The sequence below is a fragment of the Filicampus tigris genome, chromosome 5 (assembly GCF_054856515.1).
Source record: "Filicampus tigris isolate MCC_2025a chromosome 5, RoL_Ftig_1.0, whole genome shotgun sequence".
NCBI lineage: Eukaryota > Metazoa > Chordata > Actinopteri > Syngnathiformes > Syngnathidae > Filicampus > Filicampus tigris.
In genome coordinates, this window is record NC_141221.1 from 1,106,667 (window position 1) to 1,124,742 (window position 18,076).

At 43.5% G+C, this 18,076-nt stretch overlaps 1 protein-coding gene across 6 annotated transcripts in view; it reads left to right on the top strand.

Annotated features, from left to right (window-relative positions):
* LOC147146796 (transmembrane protein 132B) overlaps positions 1-18,076 on the top strand; it is a 136,563-nt gene that overhangs the window by 66,544 nt on the left and 51,943 nt on the right. For all 6 annotated transcript variants that reach the window (XM_086029781.1, XM_086029783.1, XM_086029782.1 and 3 more), the window contains one exon: positions 12,989-13,132. In XM_086029781.1, the coding sequence (XP_085885907.1) occupies positions 12,989-13,132 (144 nt within the window). The remainder of the gene's footprint in view (positions 1-12,988; positions 13,133-18,076) is intronic.

An 18,076-nucleotide genomic window follows, 5' to 3' on the forward strand; every position in this document is an offset into this window, starting at 1 on the left:
GTTTTAAGTTTTGTAAGAATTCCCAACTGTGTTTGTGTCAAACATTTTCACCAAATATACGGGTGATATATGCCTGTATTATTTTTCAAATGTGAGGTGGATTTTAGAGTCTGAACCCTGCAATTTTTTAAAAATGTAAACGTGTCGTAATTGAATAGTTTGAACCCCGATGACGTCAGCGATAGCATTTGTATTCGTTCTTTTCCTCACTCAATGGGAATCGATAAGAGAATTGATAAGGAAGCGGATCGATTAGCACTATAGATAATGGAATCGGAATGGCTTCAATTCTTCTCACTTCCCACTCCTGCCAGGCTTGGTGAAGCAGCATGTTGCTGAGCATCGACGTTGCTTTGAGATTCCGTTCAACCTGTTCCGGAAGGTACTGTATCGTCTTGTTGAGGTTATCTCAGTTGGTGCGTTGCTGGGAGCCACGGCAAAGAAAAAGAAAAATGTGGAGATGGTGGCACGGCTTTAAACAAACTTCCATTCAGCTGCTTTGGGCCTTTGTGGTGCTTTCAAGAGCACTTTAATCGGCGGGGGAATTAAAGACGAGCCGAGGTCCAAACAGCTTGCATCACCCGGCTTTCTTGCTCACTTTTTTTTTTTTTTACCAAAAAAGGAAAAAGGGCAAAACAGAGGCACCCACGTGACGCCAACAGAGCCAGAGCAATAAATGGCAACCCGGTCAATGGCGGGAGTATTTCGGCAGACTGAATCGAAGTCATGAAAGGGACAACGTGTTGCTGTGGCAAATTGGGACTCGAGGTGCAAATACGGCACAGGAAGGCGACAGAGACAACGAGCGGCTTTTGTGGGCTTCCGTCAAGTCATTTAAAAAACTTTTTTTTTTTTTCATTTTGAAAAATATTTTCCAACATGTTTTATATATATATATATATACATACACACAAGGGAGGAAACCGGAGTACCCGGAGAAAACCCTCGCAGGCAGGCACAGGGAGAACATGCAAACTCCACACAGGGAGGCCGGGGCCGGGATGGAACCCACGACCTTTGAACTGTGAGGCGGACGTGCTAACCAGTCAACCGCCGTGCCGCCATCTTGAAACCAATTTTTCTAACTAGCTTGGAAAATGAATTGAAACATATTTTCAAAGTGTCCCTAAAGTGTGTTTCCTAGCTCCTGGGGTAACTTAGAGGTAAGTGCGGAATAAAAGCGCACGCAGACGTGCACACGCATGCAAAGAGTAAAGCACGGCACGGCTTCAAGGAGCCGCAGCGTTCCCGGCGCTAAAAAGGACGGGAGCACAGAGGCGCGCCTGTGTCTAAATGGAGCGCTCCTCTGTAGTGCAACAAGCAGGCAGGCACGCACACAATCAAAAGCTGCCGCGCATTTGCATTTCAAGCGCACCCCAAACAAGCACAAGCGCTCTCGAAAAAGAAGAGGCAGAGGCACCGGCCGACCCGCACGTGCGGGACGTGACGACAAAATGCGCGCAAGACTGCGCTGCGGCGTGGCCAGTCGGCTGCAAGCCGTTTATTGCCACTCCCACTTGAAGTCAAGCTTGACAAAAAACAAATTGCATGTTGTTTTTTCACCATGCCATAGAGCTGAATCTGAGGGGCGTCCGCTAGCTTAATGCTAACACTCAAGTCAAAATGCCAAAGACGGGCTAATGAAACTAGCATTGTGTTGCAACAATTTAAGCAATATATGAACAAAATAACAGACACTACTCATAAATTCTTTATCCCCGGCCCAAAAAACGACTATTGCTACAGATAAATGAACACTTTTAACTTTTTTAAATTAAAAACATTTTCAATCAGTATTTTTTATATTTAATACATTATTTTGACTTTTTTTTTTGTTTGTTTTAACCATTTTAAACGTTATAAACGGTATTTTTAAGAAGAAAAAAAACAATAATGCAGACACAACACTTAAAAAAAAATCTTTGGACAAAAAAAGACATTTTCAAATTAAAAAATATATTTCAAACTCTATTTTTAGAAATTATTGTCAAACAATTGTTAATCTATTTTAGAAAAATCTTTAAAAACATTTCAAACAAAAATGATAGTGATGTGTTCTTAAAAAAATAATAGGCGAATAACAATGAAGTAAAACAGAAATCATTCTTCTAAAAAAATACATTAAAAAAAAATGTTTACAATTTTTTGGTAAATCTAAACAGGTCAACATTTTAGTTAGTTGTTTCAAAACATCCATGCTTTAGAAAGTCATTTTCAATTGTTTAAAATGTTATTTGACAATATTACATATTAATATAATCATATTTTGAATACTTTTGAAACTGTTTTGAGAGATATTTGTGTGTATTCGAAAAATGTTGTTACTAAAATGTTCAAAAATTATGTGCAAATATTTTATTAATAACCAAGGTTAATGACGAGAAATTTCCCGCACGTACATATATATTTTTTTATCATTCTAAACACTTCAAACGATATCAAGATATTTTGCCTATCCCTATTCAGTGCCCAGAAGCATTTCACAGGCTTCGACTTGCACCAGTTGACTCGAGCCGCCATCCTCCATTGCAGACACTTTCCAGATTGGACAAATTTTGCTGGCCCTTTCAACTTTCCCTCTGTTCACATTTGTCAGTTGGAACTTTTGCTTTTTCTTCCCGCGCGAGCGTTTTTCAGTCTCGGGGATGTTCCTTGACGAGAAGTCGCCTGCCCGCTCGCCATCCGCCAAATTCCATCCCGCTCGTCGTCGATGTCGTCTCGGCGGATCAGAGTCAAACCTTAGTGAGTGACGTTAATGAGTGCGTTGAAGACAAGGCTGCAAGTGCCTGGAGGGTGCAAAGAGTGTGCGTGCTGAGCGCGTGTGAAGCGCGTGTGTGTTGAGAGCGTGTCAAGGGGTGTTGATTGTCGTTGTTTTGTTGTTCTTTCTCGCTGTCTTCAACTCTTGCACTACTCCTGTGGCAATTTGTCCTCGACTTGTCTTTCTAGTCTACGTTCGACCCCCTTCCGTGGCGGACGTTACGCTCCACACCACCCCCCGCAATGAGTGAAATGCGCAATATAAAAATACTGAACCCTATTAAAGAGTCCCGAGGCATTTACAGCCTTTCGAGACACTTTAAAAATAAGACAAACACATTCAAACAGATATAATGGAGAGGATGCAAGAGCAATGGATAAGACAACAGTATTGCGCCGTCCAACACTGTACCGGGCCCTGTGTGTTCACAGTAAACAAATGCCATTTTTTCCAAACGAACAAATTTATCATCTGACATCAATAATCATGCCTAAAGTTGTACACTGTAAAAATGAACAAACAGCCGTTGCTTTCAGTCGGTTTAAAGAGCAGGATTCAAGAGGACTTGGCATTCAATAATCCTCAGAAAAAAAACGAGGCTGACTTAGGAATGCTTCCTGTCTTCACTCTTCTTTCAAATTGACAGTTTCAAACACAATAGTGTGCTGCCATCTAGAGACCGGCAGTGGAATTACACCCAAAATAAATGCACGGCAGAAGACAAATAGTTATGAATTGTGCAAATCAAATCAGCCAACGAGCGGGATCACAAACACGGAAACTGCAAAAAATGATTTACCTCATAATAAAAAAAAAAGAGCTGACTTGTTTTCGGGAGTTCGAGCTAATGACTTAGGTCAACATTTTTAGGATAACATTATCTAAAATCAATCACAAAACTTTGTCTATTCAAACTGCTCAATGCACCCCAGTTTTTTAGCAAAAAAGTCAACCGCTTGGGACAAAATGCCCCTAAATTCGGACAAAATCTCAGCGTTTGAGCTAGTGGATTAGGGTAACATTTTCAAGAAACTCAAGATCTTAAGTCACCAATTCAAATAATTCACTCATTTTTTTGAGTGGAAATACAATAAAAAAACGACTAAAATGTCAAGGTAAGTCAGTAGTGAACCCCGGAGGAAACCAGCGGACTCCCACTGTACAGTGTATACACCTTTCAAGAGATGGAAAACCTCCAAACCTTACAAACAGCCTTTTGGAGTACCCAGTGAAGATCCCTGAGGGACACCATTGGCTTGTACAGCTTTTCCCCGACATTCCAGAGTGGAAAGCTGTCACTGGTGTTTTTTCCTCAGCTGTGTTTCAATTTATTCTCATCACGGCCTCTGCCAAGAGGGGCGTAAAACCGTTGATCTCAAACCGGAAGCTTACTCGAAACAGCCGCTCGTCTCGCCTCCGTGACCGAGCGAGCGAGCGAGCGATCGACCACCTCGATTCCCACTGGCTGGTTCGTTGAAGCTAATTAGCCGCACTAATGTGCCCATTAGGCTCGGCGAGGACATTAGCTCGGCCGTTATGACTGACTAATGGACCTAGATGAGGAAACAAACTGCTGTTATGCTTAGTTTGTGTTTCATCCTCCTGCTTACATTTTTGGTCCTTTATCGGATGTCAATCGCCAAACGTGGGCAATAGAAATCAACATAACGGACTGTAATAATAATAGCACACAAGGCGCGGTAATTCTGCTAGCCAAGGCTAGGCGAGGCTAATTCCCTGCTAGCTTATACCCAATATGTCAAATAATATTCACTGGGTGCTTCCTTCGGTTTAACGATTTCGCAAAATGTAGCATCGACATCAGGGGTGTCCAAACTTTTGGCAAAGGGGGCCAGAGTTGGTGAGGTGAAAAAGCGGCGGGCCGACCATTTAGCCCGACATTCTTTTTTTACATGGAACACCAATAAATCCAAGCACATTTTAGCAAACCAGTCTGCCTTTTGTTTTTGACTTTATTCATTTCAAGATTCTTAAATCTGTCTTTTGGTCCATTTGAAACATGACATATCACTGGCAAACGTTGATTGAACTTTAAGATTTAAAATGGGGTAGTAAGTAAAAGTATTCACCAGTGAAGATGACTTCAAACATCAGTAACAACTGGCAATAAAATGTTCTCTTAAAATGTTGATTCTATGACAGGGAAATATGTCAAATATATATATATATATATATATATATATATATATACGTATCATAATCACCAGTACAGGCCAGGGTTCATTTGAAACATGGCATCTTGTTGAAAATAAATATTCAGTGAATTTATAGATTTGAAAACATGGAAATCGGTAACAGCAGTCTCCTTGCAAATGAGGCGGACACAGTTGTTGCGTATTGTTGCAGAAGTTATTAATTCTATGAGAGAGGGTGCGGGCCGCAAAAAATTTGACCGCGGGCCGCATTTGGCCGGCCTTTGGATCTCCACGCGTGCGTATTGGAACCCTTCGTGGGCGCATGTAACGAAGCGCGTAAAATGGCGCCGCGCTAACATCAAGGCAACATGAAAAAGTGTGACGGTGGTGTTGGCGGGGGACGATGACAACTCCGCCTTTGATGCTCCGACGCTATGGCTTTTGTTTTGGTGAACACGTGTTTACAGGCATGAAATGCTCGCGCCTACCTCTGACGCGCTAATCTTAGATTCACGCGTCAAGTCCTTTCACGGCGTCTTTGTGTCGAAAGAACATGGCTGGTGGCTATTGTCCGTGTCTATATGCGCCACTGAGCTCATTTATCCCGTCTTTATTCCGCTGCTCGCATTCTTTGCTTCCCCGGTCGTCCCCCCACCCGCCCCTCCCTCCAATTAGCCTGATTAGTGTTTATTAGCGATGCGGCTAATTCATTAAAGTAAGTACTCTACTGTAGTCATCTTGTGATTAGTAGGAAGGACTCATCCCCACGCAACATGATCCCGATAGCTTACACACGCATAAGACGGAGACGCTAACAAACGTGCGCACACATACTCACTGACACAATTGCACACAAACATACACGCACGGCACACGCATGCACACTCGCACGTCCAATTTGTACAGTTCACCTTGGTGGTTATCATGAGCAACGTGAGGATAAGCCAGCTGGGCAACTTTTTGGAATCAGGACCAGATGATTTTTTTCGTCCTCACAGTCAGTTTCTTCTTCTTCTTTTTCTTGCGGCCCAGCAGGTGCGTCGTCACGCTGTCGTCGCGGCGGATCAGCGTCGGCCAAATGTTCCCTTTTGGCCCCTGAGACGACAAAACGGAGGTTTGATCTCGCTGTACAGCCGCGTGTGTCGCAGAGTGCTTGTGCGCTTTTAGGCCGAGATCGGAGCTGAAGAAGAAGAAGAAGAAGAAGAAAAAGAAGAAGAAGAATGTGCTAATGAGTCCTCCAGTGGAGAGCGAGAGCGAGTCAGGCCCCATTAATGAGCCGTCCGGCATGGCGGGACGCCACGCCGCACCACCGGACCACATCACACGCCAGAGACGTGATTGGATCACAAGCCACGGGAGAAGGTTCCTTTTTTTTTTTTTTTTTTTCTTCTGCCTTCAAAGCACATGTAGCTGTTGTTAGCTTATCTTACAGCTGCAGTATTGGACTCCAGAGTCTCCACTTTGCTGCAGTGCACCGTTTCCTTCCCGCCTTCAGTCACTCAGAGAGTTTTACTCTGGTGCCCTTAGTCTCCTTTTTTAGTCTCAGGGGACTCTTGTTTGAGTCCATTGTTGTTTTTCAGCCTGGTTAATGTAAATCTCCGTGATTATACTCCACGGTCTCCACTTTCTCAGCAGCCCTCCTGTTTTTTTCTTGCCCTCAGTCTCCTCTTTGGTAAAACTCAATAGACCCTTGTTCTCTTTGACGTGGCTTGGTTCGATCCATCCCTACATAAGCTTTCCATGTTATCAGCAGTGTTTTGCGCACCAGTCCCCACCTTGCTGCACTGCTGTGTTCCCTTGCTGCCCATAGTCTCATTTTTGGTTTCAGAAGACCCTCATTCTCCTCCGTAGTTTGTTTTTGTTACCGTATCCCGTGCCAAAGTTTTCTTACAGATGTAGTAGTGCGCTCCATAGTCTTCCCCTTGCTGTATTGTTCCTTGCTGCCCTAAGTCTCCTTTTTGGCAAAACTCAGGAGACCCTCATTCTCCCCTCCATTGCTGTTCTTTTGTTGGCATGTCTTCTTCTGACACATGATAGTGTTGGTCTACTGTTAGCCGAAGTGTTGTAGTACAAAGTCTCCTCCATTCTGCCCTCAGATAAAACTCAGGCGCTTGTCACGCTCCTCCATTGTTGCTTTTTTTGGGCAGCTTTGCCCGTTAGCCGCAGTGTTCTACTCCACAGTCTCCACCCTGCTGCAGTGTTCCTTTCTGCCCTCAGATAAAACGATGCTCCTCCATCGTTGCTGTTTTAAGCACATCTCATTGCTAAAATGAGCACAGGCTTCTGTTTGTTTTTTCGAGTCGAGACAAGTGCCCGCTGTCTTCGCGGTCCAGAGGGGAGGCCCGGTACCGGCTCCGTGCGAAAGGGGTTATCGTTACGCGTCCAGAAAACCGCTTCAGAAAAGTCATTTCTTTGTCAGCCTTCTCAGACTGAGCGGCGTCAGGATCAGGATCCATTTGTGTGGCGGTTACATAAGAGCAGCGCAGCGGGAGGAAGCAAGAGATACGGGGGAAGAAGAAGACGACTCCGAAGAAGACGAGAGGGACTCGGAGGGAAGGGCGGAAGAAAGGAGGTGTGAGCGGGATGAGAGCAACCCGTAGGTGGATGTTGAAAGGATTCCGGGGGAGCGGTGAGAGGACGCCGAGTGCACCTTCCAGGAGGAGACGGCTCCAAAGTCTGCAGACGGAACACTTTGCCTCAAGTGCGCAGTCTTTTTCTTACATACCTTGAATTTGATATGTAACAACGAACAGGATCATGATTTGGAAACACTTCCAATAAATTGTGAGCCGGCTCAAAACGTCCACTCAACTCGATCGGCATTGCAGTCCCCAAATCCCGTGACCCCGAAGGACTTGTAAAGATGAGACTTTATTTGTTGAGTTTAGGAGTTGGTGAACTTCTCTGGGTTGGAGTTAAAAGGAGTGTTCGGGTTAGTGTTTGGCCTTAGGTTTAGCGTCAGGAGTCGTGGTTGGGGGTTAGCATGGACGATTTGGGTTAGGGGTCGAAGTCTTGTAGTTGAGTTTAGGATTACAAATTTGAGTCAGGGGCCTGACATGAGGCATTTAGAGGTAGAGCGGAGAGTTCGGTTTAAACTTTGGGTTTGGGCTTCAGGCTGAGGCGTAGAGGTTAGCATTTGGGATGTGGGTTGGAGTCAGGTGGTGGGTTTAGGCCTTGGAGTTTAAAATGAGGTTTATGGGTGAAGTGTTCCATTTGAATGATGGATTAGAGTTGGTGTTGACAGTAAAGTTTGGGGTTACGGCTAAAGTAAGGGTTGCGAGTTGGGTTAGGAGTTATAATTTGTCTTCGGAGGGTTCAACTTTAGGAGTAAGGCTAGGAGTTGACATTCATGTTGGAGTCAGCTTCAGGGTAGAGAGTAAGGGCTAGAGTATTGCTTCGACTTGCTTTAACATTAAGGTTATGGGCTTGGGTTTCAATCACGCTTAGTGGTTAAAATTGGAGTTTGGCTTAAGGTTAAAGTCGGGTCTAGGAAGACGAATGATGGTTCGGGGCTGAGAGTTCGAGTTAAGGTTGCAGTGAGGTTTGTGTTTGATTTCAGCGTCGAGGTTGGGATTAGTGTTGGTTTTAACGGTCGGGATTATATGTTAGGTTGCGGGGATTATGGTTAGATTTGCGCTCAAGGTTGGTTTCTTTGACAGTTTAGGTTAGGATTACCCTTTGTTAGAGTTGGGATTAGGGGAATCCATTTCGACGGCAAATGGTGACTCTATTAAAACGGCCATTGAACCATTTGGCGTTGAGTTTTCCAACCATGTACACAACGTACGGCGAACAGACCCAGCAGGTCTACTGGTGATGTTCATTTTCTCTTTTCATATTCCTAGTAATAGAGTGTAAAAATGTTAGCAATGAAACAGGACGTGTGTTATCACGGCACAGCACCTGGACAGGAGACGGACGGACGGACGGGAAGAGGGACCGACCTGTCCGTCAGACGCAATCGCCGGCGCGCAGAGAGAAAAGCAGCGAGTCCATTTGTTTAGCCGCCGCTCGTGCATCTGGGAAAGGTCGCCGGCGCCGGGCTGTCATTTTCTCTTCTGTCTCCATTCGTCTCGCTGTCGCTTGCCGCCCTCTTGACGCCCTCACTCCAGAAGGCTTCTTTTTGCCTTCAAAAGGTGCCGCAGTGTGGGCGCAGCTGATGGCCCTTCTTTCAGACGTGTGTCATTACAACGCAAGCTAATGTGGTTGCCCTCAGTCTCCTCTTGGCCAAAACGCAGCAGGCCTTCCGTCTCGATCATTTTTGTGTGCATGTGTCGGTCTCGCGCTGCTAATTTTAGCTTCGGTTGTTTACTGCACACTCTCCACATTTCTTTGACATTGTCCTAATGCCCTTAGTGCTCCTCTTGGAAAAAACACAGGAGTGCTTTGTGGCTTTTTGTACATTTTCCAACAAATGTAGATTTATGCAGATTTATATCTTGCCGTGTTAGCTACCATATTATACTCCACAGTCTCCACTTTGCTGACCTCAGTCTCTTCTTAGATAAGAGACATTCTCCACCATTATTGGTTTTAGCATATCCTGTTCCGGCACATATTTACACTAGCTGCGATACTGTATTATACTACATAGTCTCCACTTGGCTTTATTGTCTTGCTGCCCTTATTCTCCTTTGGGATAACTCTTGTTCCTCCTGTTTTTTTTGTCTGACATGTCTCGCTTGACATGCTGTCATTAGCTGCAGTATTACACTCCACAGTCTTAGTATTGCTGCAGGACTTCATTGTCTTACTGCCCTCAGTCTCCTCATGGATAATTGCTTTTTCGCCAACTGTCCTTTTTTCTTAGTGCATCTCTTTAGCCTCCGCTTTTAGCTGCAGTATTATACTTCCTGCTCTCAGCTTTGCCGAAATGCTCCTTTTCCTTGGTGCCCTCAATCTCTTCTTGGATAAAGCCGAGCTGAGCTTCATACTCCAGTGGTGTTTTTTTGGTTAGCTGATCTTATGCCAATGCATGATCATGTTTGCTTACCCAGTTAGCTGCAGCATATACTCCCATTTCATTTTCTTCTCTTTCTGCCGTCTATCTCAGTTTAGATCAAAATCGGGAGATCCTCTTTTCCTCCAAATGATCATTATTATTATATTGTTTCCATTTACATTATGTCATGCCGACATATGCTAACATTTGCTGCAGTATTATACTCCGCAGTCTCCTCTTCGCTGAAGCTTGATTTATTGCTCTTAGTCTCTTGGATAAAAATTTTCCGACCCTGGTTGTTCTCCATTGTTGTCTCTTGTTAGCATTTTTCTTTCTGTCGGATGCCTTGACTGCGGTGTGGTTTTTGAAGTTTCTGAGGTGTTATTTTTGCATGGGCGTCCAATCACATTGCTCTAATTCCGGCCACGTGCCTTAGGCGAGATCGAGGGCTGCTATGATGTGTTGTGATGTTTTCACCGGCGTTATTGCGGTGTTTTCTGCCGCGCGATGCCTTTGCCTTTGCATGGTAACCGGGACGTGTTATTTGAATCGTGGACGTCTTCCGGCCTTTTGAAGTACGCCACTTACGCACGTGTTTGTGTGCATGTGTGTGTGTGTGGTGTTGGTGCACGTGTTAAGAGCACGATTGTCGCCGGCTGCCAGGCGACGTGTGCGAGCGCATGAGCAAATTTGAAGTGCTGTTGAAGAACAGCCACCGAATGAGAGCATTCAGAGCTTTTTTTTTTAAAAAAAATAATAATAATTTTAAACGACAGTAATGGAACCCCGATGCGCCGCATCTTTTCCCGCAGCAGGCGACGGTTTTAACCTTTGAGCCGCGCTTTAGATTAGTGCTGCGGTATTAGCATACAGAGCAACTCAAAAAGACACATGCTTTTACCTTTTTTTTTGTATTAGGGAGAGCTCTTGGTATGATACAAGAGAATGAATTACAACTCCATCAGTAAACTTTTTTTGAATGAATACATACCCGCTCATGTCATTCAAAACTGAGTACAGGCAGAATTTTCCACAAACTTTGTTGTGATGCTCCGCCAAAGCACAATGCCCAAAAAAAATCTTATAATTTACCATTGTTTGCAAAACGCAAGCCTGGAAACAGACAAAACAACCCAAACAAGGCAAGCAAATGGTAGACTTCCTGTATTTCCTTTTGGGCTTTTTTGTGGGGCTGCTCATAGACATGACCACCAAATTCCATGTTAGTGCACCTGGCTTTGAGGGTTGAATAAAAAAAAAAAAAAATGTGTGAGGAGTTGGTCTTTTGATGACCTTTGGAAATAAAAATGAGCCTAAAAAGCCGCTTCAAATCACAGACTTTCTGTGTTGTTTTGGTCACGGCTTCTTGAGACTTCATGCTAGACATGCATAACCTTAACCCATTTGACAGAAAAGAGCTTTAAAATGTCTTTGTCGTTGCCATAGAGATCCTAAAAGGTACTGAAATTGCATGAATAGAAAGCAAATAATATAAATTGCGTTCTGTATCAAACATGATATTGGCTGCTACATGTAAATCCTGGTTTACTATATATCAAAAGTACTGCACAAACATGCTATCGGAAGCTTATTTCATACTGTGTATAAAACACTCACACAACACAATATTTCAAACATGTTTTAACATTTAAAATCCAAACGATACAATCTGTAAAACATGACACTGAATGAAACTCATAACCACACATAAAACACATTTAATATATTAAACATCATGCTATATGCAAAATGAATGTCATACTCCATATAAAGCATATGGTAGATATAAAATGTGTTATTCTACGTAGAAAACATATGCGAGGATAAACGTATATAAAGCATACAGCTGCTCTTTTGTTCCGATAAGCACGCTCTCGCGTTAAAAGAGCTGCGCGCGCGTGTGTTGTAAGCTGCGGGAAGTTGATTAAAACCCCTTCAAGAGCAACCTTTTTTTTTTTTTTTTGTGTCCATCCAAGAAATGGTGTTTTGTCCCTCTAATGAGTCCTTTTTGAAAAGTCTTCATTGGCTATATGAGAAGTGATGTTGAATGCTATTCATATCCATTTCCCCCTATAGCAAATGATGGAACTCAAAGTAGGAGGAGGCGTGCGCGTGCTGCGTTTGGCAAGACTTGAATCAAGCGGCGCATCCAAATAACAACGACAACCACAACAATAAGCATGACATTGTTTTGCTTCGTCTTGTGTCTTGAATCCAAATCAAGTCCAGAGTCCGTGGAGGCATTTCGTCTTTGCCAACGCACGCACGGACGCGTTCTGTGGAAATGTTTGAAGCATGTACCGACACCTTCGTCTCGCTCTGAGCCCCCATTTCAAACCACAATCCTACGTTAAAACTTTATCTTTAATGTGTGTCTTGAAACCCCAATTGGAAAATCTGTTGACTACTTGAAGCCCCAACTTCGATACCTTATTTTGAATCTTACTATGACAAATGTTGTCTTGTAACTTTCATTTGAAACTCTTACCTTGTCAGAAAACCCCCAATCATAGTTTGGAACTCTAATCTTTGCTTGAAGCCCCAATACCTTCTTGAAAGCTTACTCTGAAACTCGAGCCCAGGCTTGAAACTCTGAACTTGGTTTGAAACGGCAATTGTTGTTTTAAATCCTTATTTGAAACCCTAAACCTGTCTGGAAATCCTAATGTTGATTCGAAACCCTCATTTGGAACCATAAGTCTTTCTTTAAAGCTTACTTTGAAACCCTAGAACCGAGCCTGCCTTGAAACTATCATTTGGAAAGCTAATTTTTGCGTGAAGCCCTCATTTTGGAACGCCAATCTTTGAAACGCTAACCCTGCATTGAAACTTTCATTTGAAAGCCTGACCTCGGCTTGAAATCCTAATGTTGATTCGAAACCCTCATTTGGAACCATAAGTCTTTCTTTAAAGCTTACTTTGAAACCCTAGAACCGAGCCTGCCTTGAAACTATCATTTGGAAAGCTAATTTTTGCGTGAAGCCCTCATTTTGGAACGCCAATCTTTGAAACGCTAACCCTGCATTGAAACTTTCATTTGAAAGCCTGACCCCGGCTTGAGGTGCCAATTTAACGCGTCGGCGTTGCATCAGCATCAGCAGTGACCAGCGTGTGTTTTGTGCGTGTGTGCAGGGTGTGGTTCCAGTCGGGCATCAGCTTCCTGGCGGTGAAGCCCAGCGACCTGGTGGCCTGGGAGATCAAACAGGAAATGGCGCCCGGCGGAGGCTCGCTGGCCGTCATGTGCCAGAGGAAGTCGTCCTCTACCGCCACCGCCAGGTAGGAGACGCACGCATGCGCGTGGACCGCCGCCTGTCACTAAGTGTTGCAAATATGCCGCCTGGATCTTCATCTTGCGTGACGAGAGAATCTAGGACGTGGATCTAGGATGTAGATCTAGCCTAGGCATCTAAATTGTGTCTCCCGAATGCTATTCTTGGATGTGAATCCAGGATGTGAATGAGAGAATGCGGAACTAGAACGATGAGCTCGGATATGGACCCAGGATGTTTCCGGCTGTAGCGCTAGCATGTACTGTAGGATGCAAATGTAGGGCGTACAGTCGATCTAGGATGCGGATGTGGACCGGGAATCTTGGATGCGGGTGTTGGGTGTAAATCTACTGCAGGATGTCATGCAGGTTAAGAGCACATCTGGGATGCCAAAATGAGAGTCAAGAATGTGTCCGAGGATGCACATCTAGGATTTGCATGTCAGTATAAATGTAGGCTGTGGACCCAAGATGTGGATCTATAATGCAGAAATGGATAGATATAGGATTTATGTGAAGAGTACAACAGGGATGCAAGACTAGGATGTGGATCTAAGATTGACACTTAGGATGTAGATGAAGGATGTGGATCGAGGATATAGATTCCCGTTGTGGGTGTAGCAGGTAGATCGAACGAAGGTCTAGGATGTGGACCTTGGATGTTCAAGACTGCGGATCTAGAGTAGATCTAGAATGCAGAAAATAATGCGATTTCTGTAGATCTAAGATGCCGACCTAGAATTGTGGTCTAGGATGTAGGTGTCAGATGTGGAACCAGGATATAGTTCAATAATGTGGGATTAGGTTGCAGATTTATGATGTGGCTCAAGGATGCAAATCTGAGATGTTGCTCTATGAATGAGGATCTCGAATGCAGAGCTAGGATGTGGATCCAAAATCTAGATCTACTAAGGATGTAAAGCTGAGATGTAAAGCTTGGATCTGCGTCTCGGATTTGAAGGTTGAATCTAGCATGTGGATGGGCAAAGTGCTTCAAGTATGTAGCTCAAGAATGTGAAAGTAGCTGGGGAAGATCTCAGATGGCAAACTCAAATGTGGTCTTGGGACTTATTTTCCATCTACATCCTAGAAGTGTGCAAGTCCTGACCATGGAAAACGGACGCATACTCAGATACAAATTCCCGGTTATTCCGAGATTGTGACAACAAGGTAGGAGGGAAACACGCACACACGATCACACGCACACACACACACGATCACATGCACACACACACGATCACACGCGCGCACACATAGACTCACGCACATGGAACACACCAGATACACACTCCTAATTATTACAAGAGCTTGACGACGAGGTGGGAGTGGAACATGCACGCACACGCACACGCACACACGCACTCAGAGAGTGTGACAGTGTGGGCTGGCTGGCTAATTAAAAGGATCTGATGGGTATTAATCTCTAATGAGATATTAGCACATTTTTTTCTGAATGAGCGTGGGAATTGATCACATGCCTCCATCCCTGCTCGGAACAAATCCTTCGCTGCACACCGACTTGTTGACGCGCACAATGGAGCCGCCTTCCACTAATTACTGCTAGCGCGCATATATATATATATATATATATATATATATATATATATATATATATATATATATATATATATATATATATATATATATATATATATACATATATATATATATATATATATATACATATATATATATATATATATATATATGTATATATATGTATACACAGTGTATATATATATATATATATATATATATATATATATATATATATATATATATATATATATATATATATGTATACACAGTGTATATATATATATATGCGTATTGCCACCCAATATTTGCACATTGTCTAGGGGAATTAATTAGCTAAGAATACATTGCGCTTGCTTATTCTGCCGCATGAAAAAAATGTACTTCTTTCATTAGATAACCAATATGTCTTTTCTTTCGGTACATGTTAATATATAACATATATATATAACAGTAAAACAGATCGATCGATCTCGTCAACATCCATATTGCGTGTTTTTGCAATACCGTGCAGCCGTAATAGCTATCTATCATCTATCTATCTGGGTTAGGGTTCGGGTCATTTTCATTTACCCTACCCTAAACCACATTTCCAACTTGCTTGTTTTATTCCTGCCACCCAAATGTCGTTCCAACTGAAAATGACGCGTTGCTGCGAAGCTGACACATTGGCGCGCGTGCACGCCAAGCCAAGCCCCGGTGTTTGCCTCTTACGTGAATAAGTGATGATAAATGCATGTAAGATTGATGAAACATATGACAGGACGCGATGAATAAGCTATGTCGCCACACTGAGCCTGAGACTCAGACTTATTTGCACTTGGAAATTGTACGGATTCTAATTTGTTCATTGTAACATTATATGAACTCTGCTCTAATGTGAAGAAGAGCTGAACCATTTTGGAAAACGTTACGCTTCCCCAACCCCCCCCCCCACGCCCCAGTATTGGAATTGAATGGGCACACTTCTTTGCAGCCGCCAGTCTGGTTTCCTTGCACGCGAGTTTTGTTGAAAGGGTCTCTCAAAGTGCCTGTCCAGTCTCAAAGGGCTCACGTTTTCCCCGTGAGCAAGTTTCCAAAAGCCTGTGCAGGTTGCCCGCTTATCGATTGGAATCAAACACAACGACAAAAGCCCAAACCGTATTCACACTGTTCAAGTCATTCTAACGAACCGGGAGGCTTTCAAGGTACCCCAAGGCTACCAAGGCACATTTCTTGGGGGGGCGGCGTTCATGCCTTCAGCTTCTAGTGTGTGTTGCTGCACTTGAAGAAAGAAGTTGTAAGTGCTGAGGTTGGACACACTCTTGGGGGACGCGTCACCTTCACTGTCTTGTCATTCTACGTGACATCCTTCACCTCGTCTCAAGTTCACATTCACTCCACTTGAGTTCAGCCGTCTTTATTTTGGGGATGCAGTGAACGCCTCGTCCTCAAATAGATGACCTGAGGTGTCTTTAATAAATGTGGAGGCGGACAATTAGTTCCCGATTGACTAAATGTAGTAGTTCCGTCTCTCCCCATAAAGCCAAATAGTCTCAAATCATCACCGTCCACTTGAAAAAAACAAACGCGTCTCCCCAAATATCAAAATACGAATGCGGAGGAAATGCATGGGCGAGTTGTTCCCTCTTTAACTCTGCCACAGTATCATTACTTCCTAAAATAAACTCGACGGTCTTTCTCAAGCTTTACACGTGCATTTGTACGAATAATAAACGTCCTCCTTCGACTAGAAATGCGTTGTATGAAATGATGCGCACATGTATGCAAATGAATACATGACATACAAAGTCACAGGCCCCTCCCCATACAAGCTGGTCCCCTCGACGCAAGCCCCGAGCTCTGACCCGCGTCGGCTAATTACCGCTCTCGGGCAGGCGAGGCGTTCGCTAGCTTAGCATCATTCTGTCGCTCAGCGCAATGACCTCGGCCACCTGGGCGCACTCCATCACACGCGTGGGAGAACGTCACTACGCAAATACCCACCCAGCAAACATACTTGTATTTTTTTATTTTTTGTAGGTCACGCTTGAAATAACCCTCATGCCAGCCGGTCCCAGCGCGCTAATACCCCATTCCTCAACGCTGCGTTCCCGACGTCCCCTCAACCTGTTAAACACCCCTCGGGATCAGGGCGTCGCAGCATGTGGCGGGTAATTAAGCCACCTACAGTACGCGGGACCCTCCGCTTTCCTCTCGCCGTCCTGGCGGGACGAGCAAGGTGTCGCACTCTGCGAGCTAACGCTAATTCTCCTGGAGCGTGAGCTCCAAGGTGTAAAAATGAGATTCCACTCCTCGCCTGCCCTCCTTTGATGTTACATCATTATATGTATTTTTACTACTAATAAAGGCCTCCTTTAAATAAATGTCTTTTTGAGGGAACTCCTGGTGTGCTTGGAAATGGAGCGATTATTTTCGTATTTCCTTATAAAGAGCCAAATTGTGGCCATGTTTCAATTCGTCGCCAACCACTTAAACAAATACACACCTTTGCCCAAATATTCAAATGTGTGCTAATAATAAATACCTCCTTTAAGTAGACGTCTTGATTCAAATAAATGTTGGGAATGGTTACAATTTACTACATATTTTCACATTTCCACTAGTAGCAGTCATGTTTAAATCGTATAAACAAATAAATGCCTCTCCCCCAATATCCAAATGCACACCTAAAGCGTCTTTTCGGGAAAAATAAATGCCTCTCCGCAAGTATCAAAATCTAATGGTGGGACAAAGGTAAGTAGTTCTACCTCTGTGTCACATTACCGATGCAGTAGTTACTGAAATAAATACAATAGCCTTGTTGTAATCTCACTCATGCATTTGTATGGAAAATAAAGCCTCCCTCCTTCATTCAAAAAGATGCCTGGTAGTAAATTGCAGGGTGTCCTGTCCACTTCAGCAAGTGAAAACCTCTACCCAACTATCCAAGTGTGCACTCAACAGAAACGCGTCCGGGTAGGCCGGGTAATTGCATATATATTTCCTCCGTTACTCATACAGCCAAAGAGCAGCCGTGTCTCAGTTAGTCACCATTCATTTGGAAAAAAAAAATCAAATCAAATAAATGTCTCTTCTCAATTATCTGATGAGGGCAATTAGTTCTGCATTGAACTAGGGCGCATTATTAATCTGAAAGATGATTAGATATAACATGATACACAAATAGTCTCTACTCTTACATGTGGATTCCAACAATTAAAATAAAGACCTCCTTCAATTATCAAAATCTTATAGCAAGGAAACAAAGTTGTAAATGAGATCCCCCTTTAACTGGGGGCATTATTGACAGGAACTGCGAATAAAACAATACTTCAAATAGTCGCTACCCTCACGTGCATTTGTGCTATTCAAATAAACAACTCACTCAAATATCAAAAGCCTCACCTGTGCATTTGTGCTATTAAAATGAATGC